This window comes from Kogia breviceps, chromosome 10 (genome assembly GCF_026419965.1).
Source record: "Kogia breviceps isolate mKogBre1 chromosome 10, mKogBre1 haplotype 1, whole genome shotgun sequence".
NCBI lineage: Eukaryota > Metazoa > Chordata > Mammalia > Artiodactyla > Physeteridae > Kogia > Kogia breviceps.
Genome location: NC_081319.1, coordinates 38,405,893 through 38,423,811, shown reverse-complemented (window position 1 = coordinate 38,423,811; position 17,919 = coordinate 38,405,893). Strand labels below are relative to the sequence as shown.

Below are 17,919 nucleotides of genomic sequence, written 5' to 3'. Positions count from 1 at the left end.
TGTGGCCAACCCTTGCAGAGGGTGAGGAAAGGTGTCTTCACTAAGGCCTGGAATGCCCTTTTATTTATTTAGCATCCAAGGTCCCCAAGCCACCGGCCACCTCATTTCCAAAACCTTTGCTGGTTTCTTGCATCTGGGAGAAAGGATTTCTCCTAAGTCTCAACTTGCTCATCTGCAGTATGGAGATAAACTAATATCCAACTCTAATGTTATGGTGAGGACTCAGCACAGGGTGAGTGCATAGTGTGGAGTGTGTACTCTAAGAGAGCAAGTGTCAGTAGTACTGGGAAATCTCTGCACTGGTGGTTATAAGTCTTTCCCGTTGAAAAGAAACTCGAAGGTCACACAGAATAGGATTGACTATTAAGAGAGTTGGGATTAAAATGAACAAGGGTGTAGGGTTTGCCAGAGGGAGGCCCGAGATTTGCTGAAATAGACTCAGAGCTGTGTTCCAGCGTGAGCAGCAGTGGCCGACAGCACCAGGCCTCCCCTGGGCTGGGAAGGAGTGGCCATCATGCTTGTGGGTGGGCCAGGCCTTGGCCTCCTCTGGACAGCAGCACTGGCCCTCAAGCAAGAAGTCATGGACTTGGGCCAGGTATTCACTCTTTGCTCCACCTGGAGGACCTGCGTAGGCCCAGGTAGTCTGATCCTATTGGCTAGAAGCCTGCATCTCATCTCCATCTTCTTTCCTCCACAGTCTTGGCCTTGAGCCTCTGGGAGACTTTTTTTTTTTTAAAGACAGCTTTACTTGGAGGCTTTTTTTTTTTCTGTGGTACGCGGGCCTCTCCCGTTGCAGAGCACAGGCTCCGGACGCACAGGCTCAGTGACCATGGCTCACGGGCCCAGCCGCTCCACGGCATGTGGGATCTTCCCGGACCGGGGCACGAACCCATGTCCCCTGCATCGGCAGGCAGATTCTCAACCACTGCACCACCAGGGAAGCCCTCCTGAAGGCTTTTGAGAAGATTATACAAGACAAAGGATGTCAAGGATCTAGCACTTATGAGGCCTGGGAAGCGTCATGCCCTCTACCCACCAGAGACCTGGATTGCTATGGCCTTCACTCCCAATTAAGTGGTAAGTGGGGCTCTGAGGTCATGGCCACCTGTCTTCAAGCCACTCAGTCCTCAATCCAGGGCAGAGACAGTGTATGGGAACCATTTGAAGTGAAAATATGAACATTATTTAATAACTGATCTTCTGTAATAAACCATTTGAAAATATTTTACAAGGAATCACACACACAATATTTTACAAAGTTTCTTGACTTTTTTGTCGCTGTTGTTTTTCCGACTTGTCTGTACAAAATAGAACAACCAAAAAAAAAAAGGGCAGATAAAAGGAAATGGCCCCCCAGTCCCCCAAAGATCCCCCGAGCCCGAGGTGAGGGACAGCCAGGTCGGGTGGGTGATGAGAAGGATCAGACCCAGCTGGGGGTTTGACAACTACCTGATGGGGATTGCTTTGTCTGCTTTTCTGTTTTTTAAACTTAAAATATATATTAATTTATCTGTATATGTTTCTTTTTTAATTTTTATATTCTCCATTGAGCACCTGACTACACTACAGTTACACACACGCCCCCGCAAGACATGGCTGGCATCTAGGCTGGGTGTACAGCATGGGTGCCCACCCTGGCACCAGCAGTGGGCATGGACCATACACACACACTGAGAAAGCGACAAGCAACGTGACATTAATTAACGGAGCCATTAATTAATGCATCACCCTCCCCCCCTCCTCCCAGTCCATCTGAGCCCTACGGCCATATCCCCCTGCCCTCAGTCCCCCAATGGCCCCCAGGCTGGGATGCCTTTGCAAGAAATGACCAGAATGAATGGTGTGAAGAGATGTTCCCAGGCCCAGCCTGTGTGTGTGCACAATGTATATGTGTGTATGTATGTGCGAGTATGTTCAGCAGGGAGGAGCAGTTTGGCTAGGGAGTGTGTGAGTGGGAAAGAGACAGGCCTGAGAGTATAAGGGGCAGATTGGGGGTGGGATGACCCAGCTAGGAGTAATCAAGTCACCCCCGCTAAGGCAAAGGGTGATGCCTGGTGAGAGTTCCTCTGCTGAGGGGTGCAGGCAGTGGCATGTGGTCCCACTGGGGGCCTGACACTAGTGAGAAATGGTTACAATGAGCACCTGGCAGGGTCAGGGGCATTAAGGGGACACTGGCGGCTAGGTCAGGACAGAGGGGTCTTCACCCTTTGCCCCAGCATTTGGCACTGTTTGACATTCAGCTTTAGAGATGGGGGACCAGCTGGGTTACAGGTCAGATAAGAGGCGGATGGTGAGCAGGAGATGGAGTGTGCACATGCCAACCTCCCACCAGCCCCTCACCCCGTATAAGGCTTTGTGAGCCCCCACCCTCACCCCACCCCAGGGTGTGTGTGTCTGTGCACGTCTGTGTTTGTGTGTGTGCCCTCCTGGGTATGTCAGAGTCCAGTTTCTGCCCTCAGGGCTCCAGGTGTGTATGGGGTTGAGTCTTAGCCAGTGTCAGTCACTGTCCTGCCACCTGCCGGGCTTGGGGACGGAGAGGTGGCTGTAGGCCTGAGAGAGGCAGGAGCTCATTGCGGGCTGCCCCAGGACCTCTCTCCTGCCAGGACTTAAGCTGGGATGCACAGGCCTCAAACTGCCCATATCAATTTCCTCTATTATTCCCAGATTTAGTCCTGGGTGGAGCAGAAGGGCCAGGTTACAGGAGTCCAGCTGGGGCAAGGCCTAGGTCTTCCACACAAAGGGAGCCTCGGGGCAGGGCGGGCAGCGGAGGCCTGGTTTGGCACCAGTACTGTGGCCTCCCTGGCCCAGCCCTCCGGGGTGGGTGAGTCCAGTGGGAATGAGGGGTCTGAGGACACTTACAGTTCAGCAGCCAGACGTGGCTTGGGGGCCAAAGACCTGCGGCGCCCTCCTTCGGGACTCCCCCCCCCCCAACTCCAAGGCGCAGATTCTCGGGGCCAGGCGCACTCAGGTCCTTCAGTGAGGGAGGGGGGCGAGGCTCTAAGGTGGGAAGTGTGAGGCGAGGGAGCAGTGGAGCGGCGGGGAGGCCTAGTGGGGGGAGGGGGCACTCAGAGGCGGCGAGAACGGTGGGCGTGGACTTGAGGCTGCGGCCGGGGAGGCAGGCTCAGGAGGAGCAGCAGCTGCAGAGACACCAGGACGCCCAACGACGGTGGGAAAGAGGCTCCGCGGCCGCAGTCTGAGGTATCTTCCTGCGGAAAGAGACAAGGAGCAGCCGGTCTGCCCGGGTTGGGCGGGCAGGGGGTGCGCAGGGCCGCTAGCCCTGGGGCAGGGGAGCTGCAGGTCAAGGCCGCCGCCCCACTCCTCACCGTGGCGTTGTAGTCGAAGCAGATGTGTGGGCCTCTCCGGTATCGCGGTCTCTGCACCAGTTCACACTGCTCCGGGCCGTCCGCTGGGCATGGGTGGGGAGTCAAGGGGGCGGCGGCACGGAGGGAACGCGCTGGGCGGGAGGGGCCGGGTAGCAGCGCGGGAAGGATACAGTGTGTCTCTTTCTGCAGCAGCCGGCCAGCCTCACACTGGCTGCACAGCGGCTTCTCGGCCACCACGAAGAGAAGGTTGGTGTGGGTGAGTCTCTGCGCGTGGAAGAGCCTGGAGGCAGCACATAAAGGCGGGGCGATGAGGTTCGCCCCACCCCGCCGCCACTCCCCTCCCCTCGCCTCCCCTCTGCAGCCTCGGCCCGGCCCGGCCCGGCCCGGCCCCGCCCCTCTGGCCAGCTCCGCGCGCGCACCTGGAGCAGTTTCCGCAGTCTATGATGGCGTTGTAGGAAGCGTTCACCGAACCGAAGTAGTACTGGGTCTGTTTCATGACGCAGCTGCTCTCGCGCACCTCGGGGTTCCCTTCGGCCTCCGCGGGGTCTGCGAGGGTCCAGAGCCCCTCAGCTGCACCCCTACACCCTGAGCCTCGCTCAGCCGTAAGCCCCGCCCTCCCTTTGGAGTAGGTCTCAGATTTGGGAGGGGCTTTTTTTTTTCGGTACGCGGGCCTCTCACTGTTGTGGCCTCTCCCGTTGCGGAGCACAGGCTCCGGACGCGCAGGCTCAGCGGCCATGGCTCACGGGCCCAGCCGCTCCGCGGCATGTGGGATCCTCCCAGACCGGGGCACGAACCCGTGTCCCTTGCATCCACTGCGCCACCAGGGAATCCCTGGGGAGGGGCTTTGAGGAGGGACCTCCAAAGCCCTACATACCTGACTGGAACCAGCTGTGGTAGATGAGACCATAGAGAAGTTGCTGGAACAAAGACCTGCAGGGCATGGGTCACCGAGTGGGAGTGGTCAGCAGAGGCCAGTACCATGCCCCATTTCTTTCCAGCCCTCCTGCCCAGGGAGCACCCTCCCTCTCCCGTTTCCCCTGGGGACTCACCAGGCCGCAGCAGAGGTCCACCAGGCTAGGTTAAGGAAGTCTGCAATGGTGGGCTGCAGTGGAGAGAGTGGCATGGGCTCCCACTGCTGCCCCTGGACCTGGTTCACCCCCAGCTTTCTCGTTAGAGGTGGGGGGTCATCTGTGGGCAGGTCTCCCAGTCCCCCCATCTGCAGGCCAGGCATTGCTGGGGCTCACCACAAAGATGCCCCGAGGCGCGGCACCCAGGTTGCCGGGGGGCAGGGGGGCACAGGCCGCCTGATAGTCGTAGGACTCCTTGCGGGTGTAGAAGGAGTTATTGTAGAGTGCCAGCATCAGGTTGGCATCCACGTCACTGAAGAATCTGCCAACCTGGAGATGCCGGGAGGCAGTGGTAGTCACAGGGCTGGCAGTGCCATATCCCCAGAAGGCTCAAACCAGGACCCTCTCCTTCCACCCTCTTCCTGACCCTCACCTGGTCCCACTGATGGTTCTGGTTTGACAGCACCAGGAATCCCCCATCATCAATGAGGACACAGAGCAGGTCCTGAGAGGTGGGAAAGGGAGAGGAAGATGGGGAGGGGCTCCAGCCCAGCCTTTCCTCCACAGACCCTGGCAGTCCAGTAGCTGAGTGGAGGGGGCACCATTCCCCCGATTCTGGTAAAGCTGTGAAGTCAGGGTGGGATGTTGAGACCCATTGGCTAAGGGATGGGATGGGCTAGGAGCTGCAGCTGGGACTCAGGTGTCCAGGAGTGGGGTAAGCTAGGGTTCAGGGCACACGCACCTCGTTGTTAACCTCGCAGTCCATCTCACAGTGGCTGTTGGGGCCGCACTGCTGGGCAGAGAGCAAGGACCGTAAGTGCCCACCAGTTTTTCCCCTCTCATCACCCTTTATACATCGGGGACCCTGCCTCCCCATAGGCACCAGAGCCACTCTGAGTGGGAAGACTGGTAGGGGTTCCTGGGGACTCCAGAATGGGTGCTTCTGGGCTTACTGCCCTCATCCCTGACCAGATACCTTCTGAGGCTGGTCCTGGTGGGTACGGTTGCTGGCTAGCACCTTGAACTTCTCAGCCCAGGCCTCTAGGTCCAGCTTAACACCAACCACTGTGGGAGAGAGCAAGGGGCCATCAATGCCCACCTACCTGGGCAGCACACTGCCCATTTTCTCTTTCCCTACCTCCGCCCTGGGTATTCACCTGCCGGCCTCAGTGTGCGTCCACCTAGGCTGAGCTCCACAGCCGTGCTGACGAGGATGCCCACCGTGTCATTCTCCAGCTCCAGCGGCCTTAACCGGGCTGGGGGTGGGTGAGGTGGGGTGGTCAGGAGTAGGGGCTGGCAGCCACATGACCACTCTGTACTGGGCCCTGTGAGCCCAGGAACCCAAGGCAAGGCTGACCTCAGCCTAAGCACCGGGCACCCAGCATAAGCGTTTGGCACAGCCTAGTCCTCTCTTTATCTGCCCCATCTCAGCCAGCCAGCCTCATGTTTGAGAGGGACCTCAAAGAGCAGATCCTCGCCCTGGCTGAGCAGACAGAGAAGCCTCGGCTTCCCACCTGCTGCTGTGCACCTGGGAGGACACTCACCATCCTGTTGTGGGGGCTTGAAGACATAGCCATGGTTATCCAGGCTGCGGCGGTAGAAACTGGCATTGAAGGGCTCAGGGGTCTCTGTCCAGTCCTCAGCTGCCCTGGTCACAAAAGATGTTGGTGGAGGGGTGGCTTGTGGGGGCAGTGGTCTCAGCAGATGCAAGAAGGCCTCTGGGCAGCGGGACAGGCGGGGTCCCAGCAGGGGCAGGGTGTCGGATAGTGGGGCAGGTCACTTACTTGTTGGGGAATACGCGAGTGATGCCGCCATCAGTGGCGGCGAACACGGCCAGAAGGCTGTACCTGGGGGCAGCAGGGAGGTGAGGTCACAAACCTACTTTCTGCAGGGCATGGCCAGCGCCCCTGGGCCCATCCCAGCCTCCTGCCCCCACAGGCTGGGTGGTGCCTACGTATTGAGATCCTGGTCCCGCCACACGCGCTCCACCAGCTGCTGTGTGATGCCCGTGTCCAAGATCAGGTTGTGCAGAAGGAAGTTGTTGCCTGGAACAGGAGGGTTGGGGTGGAGGGAGGATCTTCTTGTGGATCCCTGCCCATTCTCCCCGCTATCCCCAAGGCTGCGAACCTTCCCCGTGACGTGGCCCAGGACCTGCCTTTGGTTTGGGCCTGCATGTTTCCACACCTGCCCAGTCTCTGGGTTCCTCTGGGCTGCCCCCTTGCTGTCTGGCACTGCCCAGACCCCGCTGCCCCACCAGTCACTCACACTGCTTGGAGTCTGGAGTCACTTTCTCCATGAGGTCAATGAAGTTCTTCAGGAACTCAGTGTTGTTGTCTGAGGCATTCAGTTCCTTGCAATACTCTCTGGGGGGTGGGGAGGGGCAAGAAGAGTGGGCTTGGGGGGATGCACAGGGCAATAGGGTTGAGGCTTCCCAACAGGCCTGCCTGGCCATTCTCTGAGAAGCCCAGGCCTCAGGGAGGGGCATGTGTATTCTTACAGGCTGCAGTGACTATACGCCCAGCAGGTAAACAGGTCTGAACAGGGGCAGAACTGACCTGCTTAGGTGCAGGAAGCAGAGAATGAGGGTCTGCTTCCTCAACCCAAGCAGGTTCTCCCTTCTGGGCATGGCCCTGCAGAGCCTCCCACCTCTCCTGTGTAGCTGGAGCTAGACGGTGCACCTGGGAGGCCCCAGGAAATGCCTCATGGCTGGCTCATCCAACTGTGTGCCGTAGCGTTCCACGGGCAGGCACAGCAGGTGGAGTCCGGGCACTGGCTTAGTTGGTCTGAGACCTCATCCTGCTGCTTCCTGGCTGTGTACCTTTGGGCACCTCACTCAAGCTCCCTGAACCTTAGTGTTTTTCATCATACCACAGAGGGTGTCACCAAGTCTGTGGGAACACGTGGGTCCTTGGATTGGCTGTTCACTCAGCCCAGTGTGCTCTTCTCCCAGAGATGGACGGGCCAAAGCCCTCGCCTCCTCAAGGCCCTCTCTGGGCTCAGACTGTGGGTCCAAAGAACGTAGGGGCTGAAGGGAGCGGGGAGATCTGCTTGGGGTTCTGCTCCCCAGGAAGTCTTGGCAAGCAGTCCTTCTACCCTGGTACATGGAGCTATCTTTCCTGCCTAATCCCTCATCCATACCCCTGCCACCAGAGACCTCCTCACTGGCCTGCATGGAAGCAACTTTGTGGGAAATTTTTAAATGCTCTTCTTCCCGAGGCTATGCTAGGGCCCAAAGCTTGGTGAGGGCACCTGGGACTGAATCTCAGTCCCCACTTGCTCCCAGGGCCTTTGTGCAGTACACAGCCTGCACTTCTATATGGGGGCGAACACACCTAATACACTTAGCGAGTGACACCCATACAGCTGAACTTGGGATACAAGTCACCTGCAGTCCCTCCCCCTCACATAGTATGTACATTTACACTCACCCAACACATATTTATTGAGCTCTCCTGTGCCAAAGATAAAGAGGTGACAAAAACAAACATGGTCCCTGCCCTCAGAGCTCCCTCAGGGTCCTGTGGGCCACACAGGCCTTTCCATACATCCCCACAGTCACCAATGCACACGGCCATCCCACATTTACACTTGGACTCTTACAAATGTACACAATGACTCACAAATACAAACACACATCTACAGAGAGTCACAGCGAACTTTGTGGGTGCATGCACACACGTGCACACACATGGAGGTTAGGAGTGTCCAGAGCCCCCGTGTGGTACCTGAGAGTGCCCATGGATCTCTGTCAGTTGCACCCACCTGCCCTCATGCAAAGCCCAGGCCACAGAGGAGGGCTTCACCACCCGGGGGCCTGCTGGCCTCCTCAGATGTGGGCCAACAGACAGAGGGTGTGCACACAAGGGTGCACGCCAGGGATGGTCCAGGCCCAGGACTGTGCTGGGCCCTGATCCCTTACTTTCCAATAGCCCCCATCCCCTCATCCCTGTACCTCCCCCTAGTCCTCAGTGAGCCACCACACCTAGATGGGGTACTGCTGACAGGGGCTCTGGCTGGCTCGGTCCCCACACCCACACAAACACTGACTGACACAGGACAAGGACGGGTGCGGGGTGGGGGTGGGGTGGGGAGGGCGCCACAAACCAGAGCAGCAGCTGCCCGGTGAGGGGCGTGCTGCGGACAGCCGGCGCAGGGCAGAAAGGGCTCCTTCCTGGTGGCCTGGGAGGGCAGGGAAGGTCAGCAGAGAGTCCAGAGCCCTCCCGTCCGAGGCCTGGTGGGAGCTGAAGCTATGGGCACTGGTGCCTGGTGCGGCTACATGGCCCAGGTATGCACACGGCCACACATACAGGGCTGTGCATGGCAGGGTGACACTGCACAGGACACAGACACACACAGCTCCAGGCAGCAGTGCAGGAGGTGGGCCCAGGGAGTTTGGGTTGGGGGAGGACACCTCAGCAAGGCCACACGCAAGCTACCTGGGAGCAATGAAAACATGTCCTTCAGACTCAAAGCTGCTGGGGAGCAGGAACTCAAAATCTGCAACAGAAATGGGGGGTTATCCGGCGGGGGCTGGGGAGGCGGGAGGCCAGGGGTTCAGAGCTGACGGGGCTGGAGGGACAGGGAAGAGGGTGGCTTGAGGGAGGGAGACACCAGCAAAGAGAAAACCCGCCACTTCCACGTTCAAGTTCGAGCCAGAGAGAAGGGGCGGGCAGGGAGGGCCTGTGGAGACTACAGCATCGCAGGAGGAGGGCAGTTATAGCCAATATGTTGCCCAGGCCTGGTCCTCTGTCGGCAGTGAGTCCCTTGGCGTGGCTGTATATGCTTCCATACGGCTGTATAGCACATATACACGGACATACACACACACATATATATACACACACTGCTATATATATGCATGGTCTGGGGGAGGCACCAGTCTCGCTCTTATCACATCCATAATGGAAAAAACCGCATGCTGAGCTTCCTTCCTCCAAAGAGACTCTGAGGAATGGAATTGGCTTTTGGCTGCGGATTTTTATCTCTCTTTGCTGTAGCTGTTTGCATTTTGGTAGGTCTTGCTTTTATTCTGTGTCAGGCATCAACATGGCCAAACTGAGGGGGTTCCTCACGGGCACAGACAGTCCAACCAGAGACAGTGTGGGCAGCTGGGGGTGGGCTTCAGTGCATTGTGGGGGTCCAGTGGTCTTCCCTGGGGTAGGAGGCTGGGTGAGGGGAGATCCTTGAATGTTCCCACACTGTGGGAGGAGGGTCTGGGAGCTGGGAGGGCACAGAAGTGCTGCTCAAACATGAACACCCTCTTGGGCCGGGGGCACGACGGCAGGTTCTGGTCTATCCAGAAGGCCTGGGTCTGGTCTATCCTTCCGAGAACCTGTCTGGGCTCAGAGCAGCAAGGGAGAAGCTGGGGGCTCCAGAGAAGGCATGGGTGCTGTTGAGGGATCCACCGACTGGGCCTGTACATGTGTGAGAGTGAGCACATATGTATGAGCAGGTATGTGCATGTGAGAGCACGTGTGTGTATGTGTGTTTGCACGAGTGTGTAAGCATGTGTGCATGTGTGCAAAGGTCCCTGTGTGGGTCTGCGAGTGAATCTGGGGATGTGGCTACTAGGGCTCCTCTGGGGCCTCTCCCTGCCCAGCTGGGCTGGCCACCTTGCTGGTCTGAGTCTGGGACGTGTCCCTCTGTTCTCGTACTCTGGGCAATGCACCTCCCTATCCTTTCACCCAGATTCCAACCTCTTTTTTTTTTTTTTTTTTGCCACGCGGCATGTGGGATCTTAGTTCCCCGACCAGGGTTCGAACCCATGCCCCCCCTTCATTGGAAGCCCGGCATCTTAACCACTGGACCACCAGGGAAGTCCCAGTGCTTTATTTTTGCAGAAGAGGGGTCTTCCCTGTTCCAAAATACTCCCACAGTGCACTGCAAGATTCTGGGGAGGGGGACTTTGGGTGCCTGGAGGGGCTGGGCAGTCACTGGTTGGACTGTTGCTTTCTGATAGGACTGTGAGGCGGGGTTTGGACACAAGCCGACAGGGAAGGGTTGGGGTGGGGAGAGGAGGAAGAGGAGAAAGAAAAAGAGGTGGGGGGAGCAGGAAGGGAGACTATGCTATGGTTGTCATTGTTATCAGGGCCCTGCATTTCTGGGGTCACTGGGAGGGATGTGGGAGGGGGAGACAAGACAACTCAAGCGAGTGGGAGTAGGGCATGTCCTCCACCTCCACCCAGGCCAGTGGGGGCAGCTGAATCCCCTTTGCTGGACTAGGCTGGACAGGGCCACTAGGGCTTCTCAGGGAGGCCCTACTTCCCCATGTGGACTGGGGACAGGACATTTCCCCATGGCTCTCCATGGCCCATCTGCCTCGGTATTCTGTGGGGGGGGGGCCTCTCTGTGCACCAGCAGCAGAGACCCTTGTGTGCTGTCCTCTCTCACTCCTCTTGTTCTTTGCCAGGGCCTGTGAGTGAACTGCGTACCTTTTCCCTAAGTCTCTGGCTTAAGTACCTCTGAGTGCCAGAATCTTTTTCTTCACCCCCAGCCTGATTCCCTCTAAGCTCCTTTGCTGGCCCTTGGGGTCCAGAAAGATCCCCTTCTGTTCCCAGCCAGGCCCAGGGACCCTGAGTCTGCCTTTATTTCCCAGGGGAACACCTTCCATACCTGACCACTCTTCCCAGGAGCAGCCAGCACCCCAGGGCAGGGCTGGGCCAGTGGGCCTTAACAAAGTCACCAGGAGTAGCAGGGGTGGCAGGGGACAGGGGTTTCAGCACCTAGGCCAGCGCTGGGTCTGCCTTGCTCTCCTGGTGGCCTGGCTGCTGCCCTATCCTGCCCCTGAGCCCCAGGGTCAGGGTGTGGGGCTTCCAAAGCCTTCTGTCTCCCCTTGGAAGGGCTGCCAGCTTCTAGAGAGGAACTGGAGAGATCTGAGGAGGGAGAATATCCCTGAGGAAGCCTCACATAAGCCCCCTTTGAGGACTGATCTACCCGCTACATCTCAGGCCCCTTGCCCTAGTGGATGGGAGGTGGTAGAGAGGCATCTAGCCCTGTCCCCACTGTTGAGTTGTCTTGGAGGGACAGAGAAGGTGGGGTGGGAGGCAGAGGCCTGCCCAGAGGGAGCGAGGAGGATGAGGAGAGGGCCTGACCTCTTAGAACACGCCGGAGACCACCCTGCAGGCAGGGCCAGGGGAAAGGGCTGCTGGCTCTAATAAAGGTTTAGGGATCAGAGGAAAGGCAAGAACTAGAGGAGCCCAGGGGATGCTGGGGGGGAGCCCTGGAGAGCAGGGGTTTGGCTGGTCCTGGGCAGGGTGGGGGGCAAGCAGGGGCGTGAGGGCAGGGGTTGGGGTAGGGAGAGGAGGGTGCACTGGTTCTGAATATACTTGCCCTTCAGTTTGCTGATTGGCACTGGGACAGTCCACCAAGAGAGAAAGCGAGGAAAACAAAAACAACACAAACACAAAAACAAACGAAAAGGGGGAGGGGAAGGGGAGGGGCACAAACAATATTTTATTCAATGGCTGTTTGAATGAAAATATTGTGTCTCATCATCATACCAAAAGGAAACTTCTTGCAAAAAACGACATGAGAGAGAAAGAGAGAGCGAGAAAACTCAAAGGAGATGAGCCCCAGTCAGCCAGGCAGGTGGGGGGCGCCCCAGTGGGGCCGGAGCCCCAGCCTCCCTCCCAGTGACCTCGGGCGGTGGGCAGGCAGGGCCACGGGCTCCAGAGGCCTCTGGGGGAGGCCCAGGGTGAGCAGGACATGCAGGGATGAGCCACAGGCAGAGGAGCGGGGAGGGAGGGAAGGAAGGGGGAAGGGCAAGAGACAGGGAGGGTGGGGGAGGCAGGGATGAAGGCGGGAGGAAGGGAGCAAAGGAGGGGAAGGGGTAGGAGAGAAGACGGAGAGAGGAGAGTGTGAGAGAAGAGAGGGAGAGAGACTGAATGGGGAGTGGGAAGGAGGGGATGTGGGAGGGAGAAATGGAGGGAGTGAGCAGAAGGAAGAGGCAGGGAGAGAAGGTGTGGGGGGTGGAGGGCGGGAGGGAAGGAGGAAGGGCAAAGGGAGAGAGTAAGGGGGCAGGAAGGCGATGGAGGCAGAAGGTGAGGGAGGAGGTGAGGAGGAAAATAAGGGAGGATGAGCGAGGGGGGACAGAAGAGGGGGCAGGGTGGGGAGAGACCCGGGGGTGGTGCCGCAGCGGAGAGCGCTGCGCAGGGAGCAGGGGGCAGGAGAGATGAGAGGAGGGGGTGTCTTCCAAGAACTCAGCCCCCAGGCGTGTGTGTGGGAGGCAGGCTAAGGAGGGAAGACACAGAGGAGGAGAAACCAAAAACAAAACCTCAATGGAAACCATGAGAGAATGGTCTAGAACCAAATCTGAGAAAAGGCGAGCATGCAGAGTTCCACAGACTTTCCGATGGCTGGTGCCCCAGCCTGCAGGCGCCTGGGGGATGGGCAGATTGGGCAGGAGGGGCCGCCTGGCCACAAGCGGCTGGCTATGCTGCCTGGGGCCAGCCAGGGTGCGGGGCAGAGGCGGGGGTGCAGGGCGCAGGCAGGGGCCGGGCCACTTACACTTGACCTGCAGGATCTGGTCACTGAGGTTGGCTTGGAGGTAGAAGGTGCTGTAGGGCGGGAGCACTAGCCCTAGGCTGGGGAGGAGGGGAGGGGAGGGGAGGAGCACAAGTCACTGCTGGAGAGAGGCGGACCCCATTGGCACCCTCCTCCCCATGGCTTTGGAGCTGGGTAGAGAGGCCCAGGCTGTGGCATCCCCTTCCCCGACCACCAGGGACACCTCTCCCTGGTTAGCTGTGAGAGATTCAGGGCCTAGGGGCCTGGGCCCTCCACTTCCCGAACTCTCCTGGAGGTCTCAGGACTCCCACCCCCAAAGCAAATCCCCATCCCACCCCTCGCCCCAGCAGCCTCCCACAGCACACCACCTGCCCAGCCAGTCTCCTCCAGCTGGCCAGCAGCAGACTCACAGGGGCAGAATACTGTCAGTGAGCTAGGCTGTGGGGATGGGGGTGGGGGTGTTGCCATGAGAGCGGGGCCCATAGTCCCCAGAGACTCAGGCCATGTGAGAGCCAGCTAAAAGCAGGGCTGGCACTAACACAGTGAGGGGCAGTCATGGGCTGGTGCTGGAGTGTGAAGGAGACCAGCTCTTGGGGCACGCAGAAGACAGTCAGTACACTCTCTGAGGCTGCGACAACTGCTGAGAGCAGGCCGGTGAATGTGCTGAGGATGACATCCTGCATGCACACATCCAGGGATACAATCCAAGGTGGGAGGGATGTAGAGAGGGTGGTGGGGAATGGGGAGGCATCAGATGCACTGTCATGTCTCCACTGTGCACTCCCAGGAGATGCTGCTTGTTCATGAAGGGCCAGCGAGGGACCCTTGGGACTGAGTACCCAGGAGTGAGAACTAAGCAGCCCTGGCTGCTGGGACCCCACTGGGATCGTGGTCACAGCTGCTGAGAACTGGCACATGGGGGTGGGGGAGGGAGGGGCAGCTGGGCTCTGGGGCTGCCCTGCCCCTCCCTGCCTGCCCAGCCTGGCCCCACTCACCTGTAGTTGGTGCTCCTTATAGGCACCCAGGTGTAGTTCCGCATCACCTCGTCTATGTACCTCTGGGAGAAAAGGCTGGGTCAGGTGCTTGGGGTAGCAGGCAGGGGTGAAGTAGGGGGTAGGAGGGTGTCCACCCTGATCTTCTGTCCCCTTTCTGCCACCTTCTCACCTCATCCAAGGACTTGACCAGTGTTCTGATCTGTTTGTGGCCCTTGTTGCCATCGATCATGCTGCGACGGATCTGGAAGGGTCAGAGACGTGAAGGGTGGGGCCCCTACCCTTCTCTGCTCTGGATGCCCACCCCTATCCCTCCTCCTCTTCTTCTTACCTCCTCCTTGTTCTCATCCTCCAGCTCTGCATCTAGGAAGTCCAGGGTCACAGGCTCCCGGAAGTTGGTGGTCTAGGGGAGGCAGGGCAGGAAGTCAGTACTCCTCTCACAGGGTTTACCCCCCCATCTGCAGGCCACCCACCTGGCTCACCTGGGGCTTGAGGTTGGGGTGCAACAACACGTAGCCATTCAGGTCAATCGCAAACACGTAGCCGTTGGCTCCAAGCTGGGGGTATAAATAGGGGGGCTTAGGGCCTGGAGGGTTGGGCAGGGATTTCCTGGGCTCCAGAGCTCTTCCTCATCCTGCCTTCCATGCTGCTGGGGTGTACCATCTGCCTTCCTGGATCAGGGACCCCCACATTCCACTCGGCCACAAGCCTACCTCTCAAGCCAAGCCCAGCAGGCTGGTACCCCTCATGCACTAGCCCTGGCCCATGCTGGCCAGCTCTGTGGGACCTTAATGTGATTTGGCCTTCTAAGCCCCTCCCCTGGGTTCTCATGGCGCTATCAGTCAGCGGAACCTCTCCACCTCCACTGGCCCCACAAGGCTGCTGTTGCCCTCCCCTCCCTTCCCCACTATGGCCTCTTCCTGGTCCCCATCTTGGTAGAGCGCAGGGGGAAGAGTGTACTCTTGGACTACCTGGGGTGTCCCTTCCAAGTGTAAGGGAAAGGAAAGCAGGACTCTGGACTCACTCCTTACGTCTCTGAGGCAGTTTTCTCACTGCACATGGAGGCCAAAGACACGGGGCCTTCATGTGGCTCAGGTTTAAGCATGCTGACACACATCTCCCAACCTTTTCACAACCAAGTCCCAAACTCCCTTTGCCATAGGCCCTGGGTCAGCCACACTGATCTGGCCCCTTCCCTGGCTTATGATTCTGTTTTTCACCTTCAGGCCTTTGCCCAGAGAGTTCCCTTTGCCTCCAAGGTATGCCTTCCCCTCCTTTCTACCCAGGACACTCCTGCCTATGTGACAGACCAGGGGTCGACAAACTAGGGCCCATGGACCACATCTGGCCCGCTGCCGGTTACTGTACTGCTGTGAGCTAAGAATAGTTTTTACATTTTTAAATGATTGAAAAAGAGGGATTTCTATTTCATGACTTGTGAAAATTATCTGAAATCCAAATTTTAGTATCTACAAACAAAATTGTATTGGAACATAGCCATGCCCATTTATTTATGTTTTGTCTCTGGCTGTTTTCTCAATGCAGCAGAATTGAGTATGAGTATTTAGGCTGGCAGAGACTAAAATATTTATAATCTGGCCCTTTACAGAAGTTTGCTGATCCCAGTTCTAGGCCCAAGATCACCTCCTCTGGAAGCCTTCCCTGACCTCCTGAACTCAGAGGACTCCACAGAGGTGTGGAAATCCCCATCAGCCTCTGCTGAGCCTGGCTTGTGTCCACAGGAGAGGCAGAACAGGGAGATGGGCAGGTAGACACTCACCGTGTAGTTGGGAGTCAGCCTCTTGATGTCATTCAGAGCCACGTCAATGCCCATCACGCCCAGGATCAGCTGGTTCTGGGAGAAGAGGCAGGGGGTCTGCAACAGGCTCAGTTCTATGGGGGAGCCACTGTGCCCAACTGCCCATTCCCATGGCCTCAAGCTGCTCTCAAGCTGCTGCCCCTGTCCAGTTTAGAGGTCTGCCTATCCCCCCTCCATCCCAGACCTGTTTTGGGCATGCCCAGCTCTCCCCAGGCATGAGTAGCCCTTCCCCAGTGGGGAACCTCACCTTCTTTTCCCCAGGGCCATCCTGCGTCAAGTTGAAAACAGGGAGGGTGCCTGTCACCACCAACCCCAGCCCCTGAAGGGAGAGGAGGAGGATGGGTCAGTTTCCTGTGGCCAGCCATGCCCCCACCCTGAGTGTTCAGAGCAGGGGTGCGGGGACAGGCCACCTCTCTTTCTCCTCTGTTTGGTTTACCACCATAAGGGGGTCCTCATGGGACCTGACCCTGTGGGCACATCCTGGGGGAAGGTCACCGGCCCCACCCCTTCCTTGCCCCGAGGCCTTACCAGTGCGTCCTCGTACACGTTGGTCCATTGAACCTGCTTGGCCTCCTTGCCCGCCAGCACCATGGGCCTGCCCAATACATCTAGATACTCCTGGGGAGGTGGTGGGGGCAGGGGTGGGGGGTCATGAGTCTGCCCCTCCCACTGTATCTTCCCTGTCCTGCCTCCCCATGTGTCAATTAGCCACCAGGGGGCGCTCTCATCACACAGCAGCCCATGGTTCCCACTACCCGGCGAAGCAAAGACAAGGGGCTGGGAGGAGGGGCGACCCCACAGTCTCACCTGCGTGTTGATGCGAATGGCACCGATGGAAGGGATCTCAAAATAGTAACCTGTGAGGGAAGGGGAGACAGAAGTGGGCCTGGGTGTTGCTTGGGATCCATGGCACCGGCGGCCCTGTACCCTGGGGTGTGTCTGCAGCCCTGACTGGTCTCTCAGGTTCCCTCACTTTTTGGTGTCATTTCCTCTGAACTCATGTCCCTTAGTGCTCCCTGCCATTACCCTGTGAATGGGACCAATGACATGGAAGGGGCTGTGAGTGTACGGTTGTAAGGAAGCAGAACTGGGATGAAAGGAGGAGCCTGAGGCCTGAAGTCCCTCATTCTAGGATGGCAGTGACATTCAGAGTCCACCTGGAGGCCAGGCCCGATTGCATGGAGAGTCGGATTGACCAGAAAACAGATGCAGGAGCAGACAAGCTAGGGACAGATGAACAATGGACAGTCAGATAGGCGGAAAGATGCTGAGTCAGATGGACAAGTTAGCCACATAGAGAGATGACCAGTCACATATACAGAAAGACAGACACTGGATGAACAAGCAGCTAGAAAGCTGGACATGTGAAGGACACGTGGACAACCGACCCAATGGATTGGCAGGACACGGCAGGCAGGCCCTGTGGCAGTGACACCCGGACAAGGTACCTTTGTTGGTGCAGGCCATCCACTGCAGGGGTGTGACGTCGTAGTTGTGCTGCCCCACGGAGAAAGTGAACACGCGCACCTGTTTGGGGCTTGAGGTTACTGCCGTGGCCGCCAGAGGACAGCCCTCCCCTGTACCGGGCCAGGTCAGGGCAGCCCCAACCTGGGCTGAGCCTCACCGTCCGGTTGGGCCAATTGTACTTCTCAAAGACGTCCTGTACGCGGTCCTCACCGCCATCCGTGAACATCATGATCATCTTATTGCAGTTGGCACGAGTGATGTTGGACTGGGCAGGAGTAGGTGTGGGGTCAGGCAGCTTTCAGCCCCTCCCCGGTCCACGGGTGGGTCTCCTTCCCCGGAATGGGCCTGGCCCTCTGGCTCCCCTTCCCCACAGTAAGAGAGTGCTAACTGCCCAGCCTGCCTGTTGGGTGCTAACAAGGTCATCTATCTTGATTTCCCTGGTGTCACCAAGCCTGGGCCCTTGCCTGTCCCTGGCCACCCGCTCGCCCACCCAGGGGGCTCACATTCTGAAGCTGATCGAAGGCATACTCAAAGCCAGCCTTGTAGCCTGTGGTGCCCTTGGCCACCATGCCCTGCACAGCTTCCTTGAACACCTTCTTGTTACGCACGTTGGCCTGAACCAGGTGTGTGAAGCATGACACAGGCTGTGCCTTTTCGTTGAACTGCAGGGACAGTGAGGGTGGTGAGTGGCCTCAGGCTGGCCCGGGCAGGCAGAGGTTGCATGGGGCAGGAGGGAGTGCCCGCCTACC

General features: G+C 58.3%; 1 protein-coding gene across 9 annotated transcripts in view; it reads right to left on the bottom strand.

Moving 5' to 3' along the window:
- Window positions 1-1,247: 1,247 nt before the first annotated feature.
- Window positions 1,248-17,919, bottom strand: part of CACNA2D2 (calcium voltage-gated channel auxiliary subunit alpha2delta 2) — a 143,284-nt gene continuing 126,612 nt past the window's right edge. The window contains exons 11-39 of one of the 9 annotated variants that reach the window (XM_067044106.1): window positions 17,674-17,832; window positions 17,328-17,435; window positions 17,152-17,230; window positions 16,511-16,560; window positions 16,232-16,321; window positions 15,951-16,022; window positions 15,665-15,739; window positions 14,367-14,441; window positions 14,216-14,287; window positions 14,057-14,128; window positions 13,888-13,949; window positions 12,896-12,972; window positions 11,720-11,740; window positions 8,827-8,887; window positions 6,656-6,753; window positions 6,345-6,435; window positions 6,175-6,237; window positions 5,935-6,038; window positions 5,548-5,646; window positions 5,367-5,455; window positions 5,133-5,183; window positions 4,824-4,895; window positions 4,568-4,720; window positions 4,373-4,425; window positions 4,198-4,253; window positions 3,743-3,869; window positions 3,495-3,603; window positions 3,324-3,413; window positions 1,248-3,206 (exon numbers count right to left, since the gene is read on the bottom strand). In XM_067044106.1, coding sequence (XP_066900207.1) covers window positions 3,066-3,206; window positions 3,324-3,413; window positions 3,495-3,603; window positions 3,743-3,869; window positions 4,198-4,253; window positions 4,373-4,425; window positions 4,568-4,720; window positions 4,824-4,895; window positions 5,133-5,183; window positions 5,367-5,455; window positions 5,548-5,646; window positions 5,935-6,038; window positions 6,175-6,237; window positions 6,345-6,435; window positions 6,656-6,753; window positions 8,827-8,887; window positions 11,720-11,740; window positions 12,896-12,972; window positions 13,888-13,949; window positions 14,057-14,128; window positions 14,216-14,287; window positions 14,367-14,441; window positions 15,665-15,739; window positions 15,951-16,022; window positions 16,232-16,321; window positions 16,511-16,560; window positions 17,152-17,230; window positions 17,328-17,435; window positions 17,674-17,832 — 2,469 coding nt within the window. In that variant the 3' untranslated portion in view covers window positions 1,248-3,065. Of the gene's footprint in view, window positions 3,207-3,323; window positions 3,414-3,493; window positions 3,604-3,742; window positions 3,870-4,197; window positions 4,254-4,372; window positions 4,426-4,567; window positions 4,721-4,823; window positions 4,896-5,132; window positions 5,184-5,366; window positions 5,456-5,547; window positions 5,647-5,934; window positions 6,039-6,174; window positions 6,238-6,344; window positions 6,436-6,655; window positions 6,754-8,826; window positions 8,888-11,719; window positions 11,741-12,895; window positions 12,973-13,887; window positions 13,950-14,056; window positions 14,129-14,215; window positions 14,288-14,366; window positions 14,442-15,664; window positions 15,740-15,950; window positions 16,023-16,231; window positions 16,322-16,510; window positions 16,561-17,151; window positions 17,231-17,327; window positions 17,436-17,673; window positions 17,833-17,919 lie in introns of all 9 variants that reach the window. The other 8 variants (XM_067044108.1, XM_067044107.1, XM_067044112.1 and 5 more) reach the window with 8 other exon arrangements.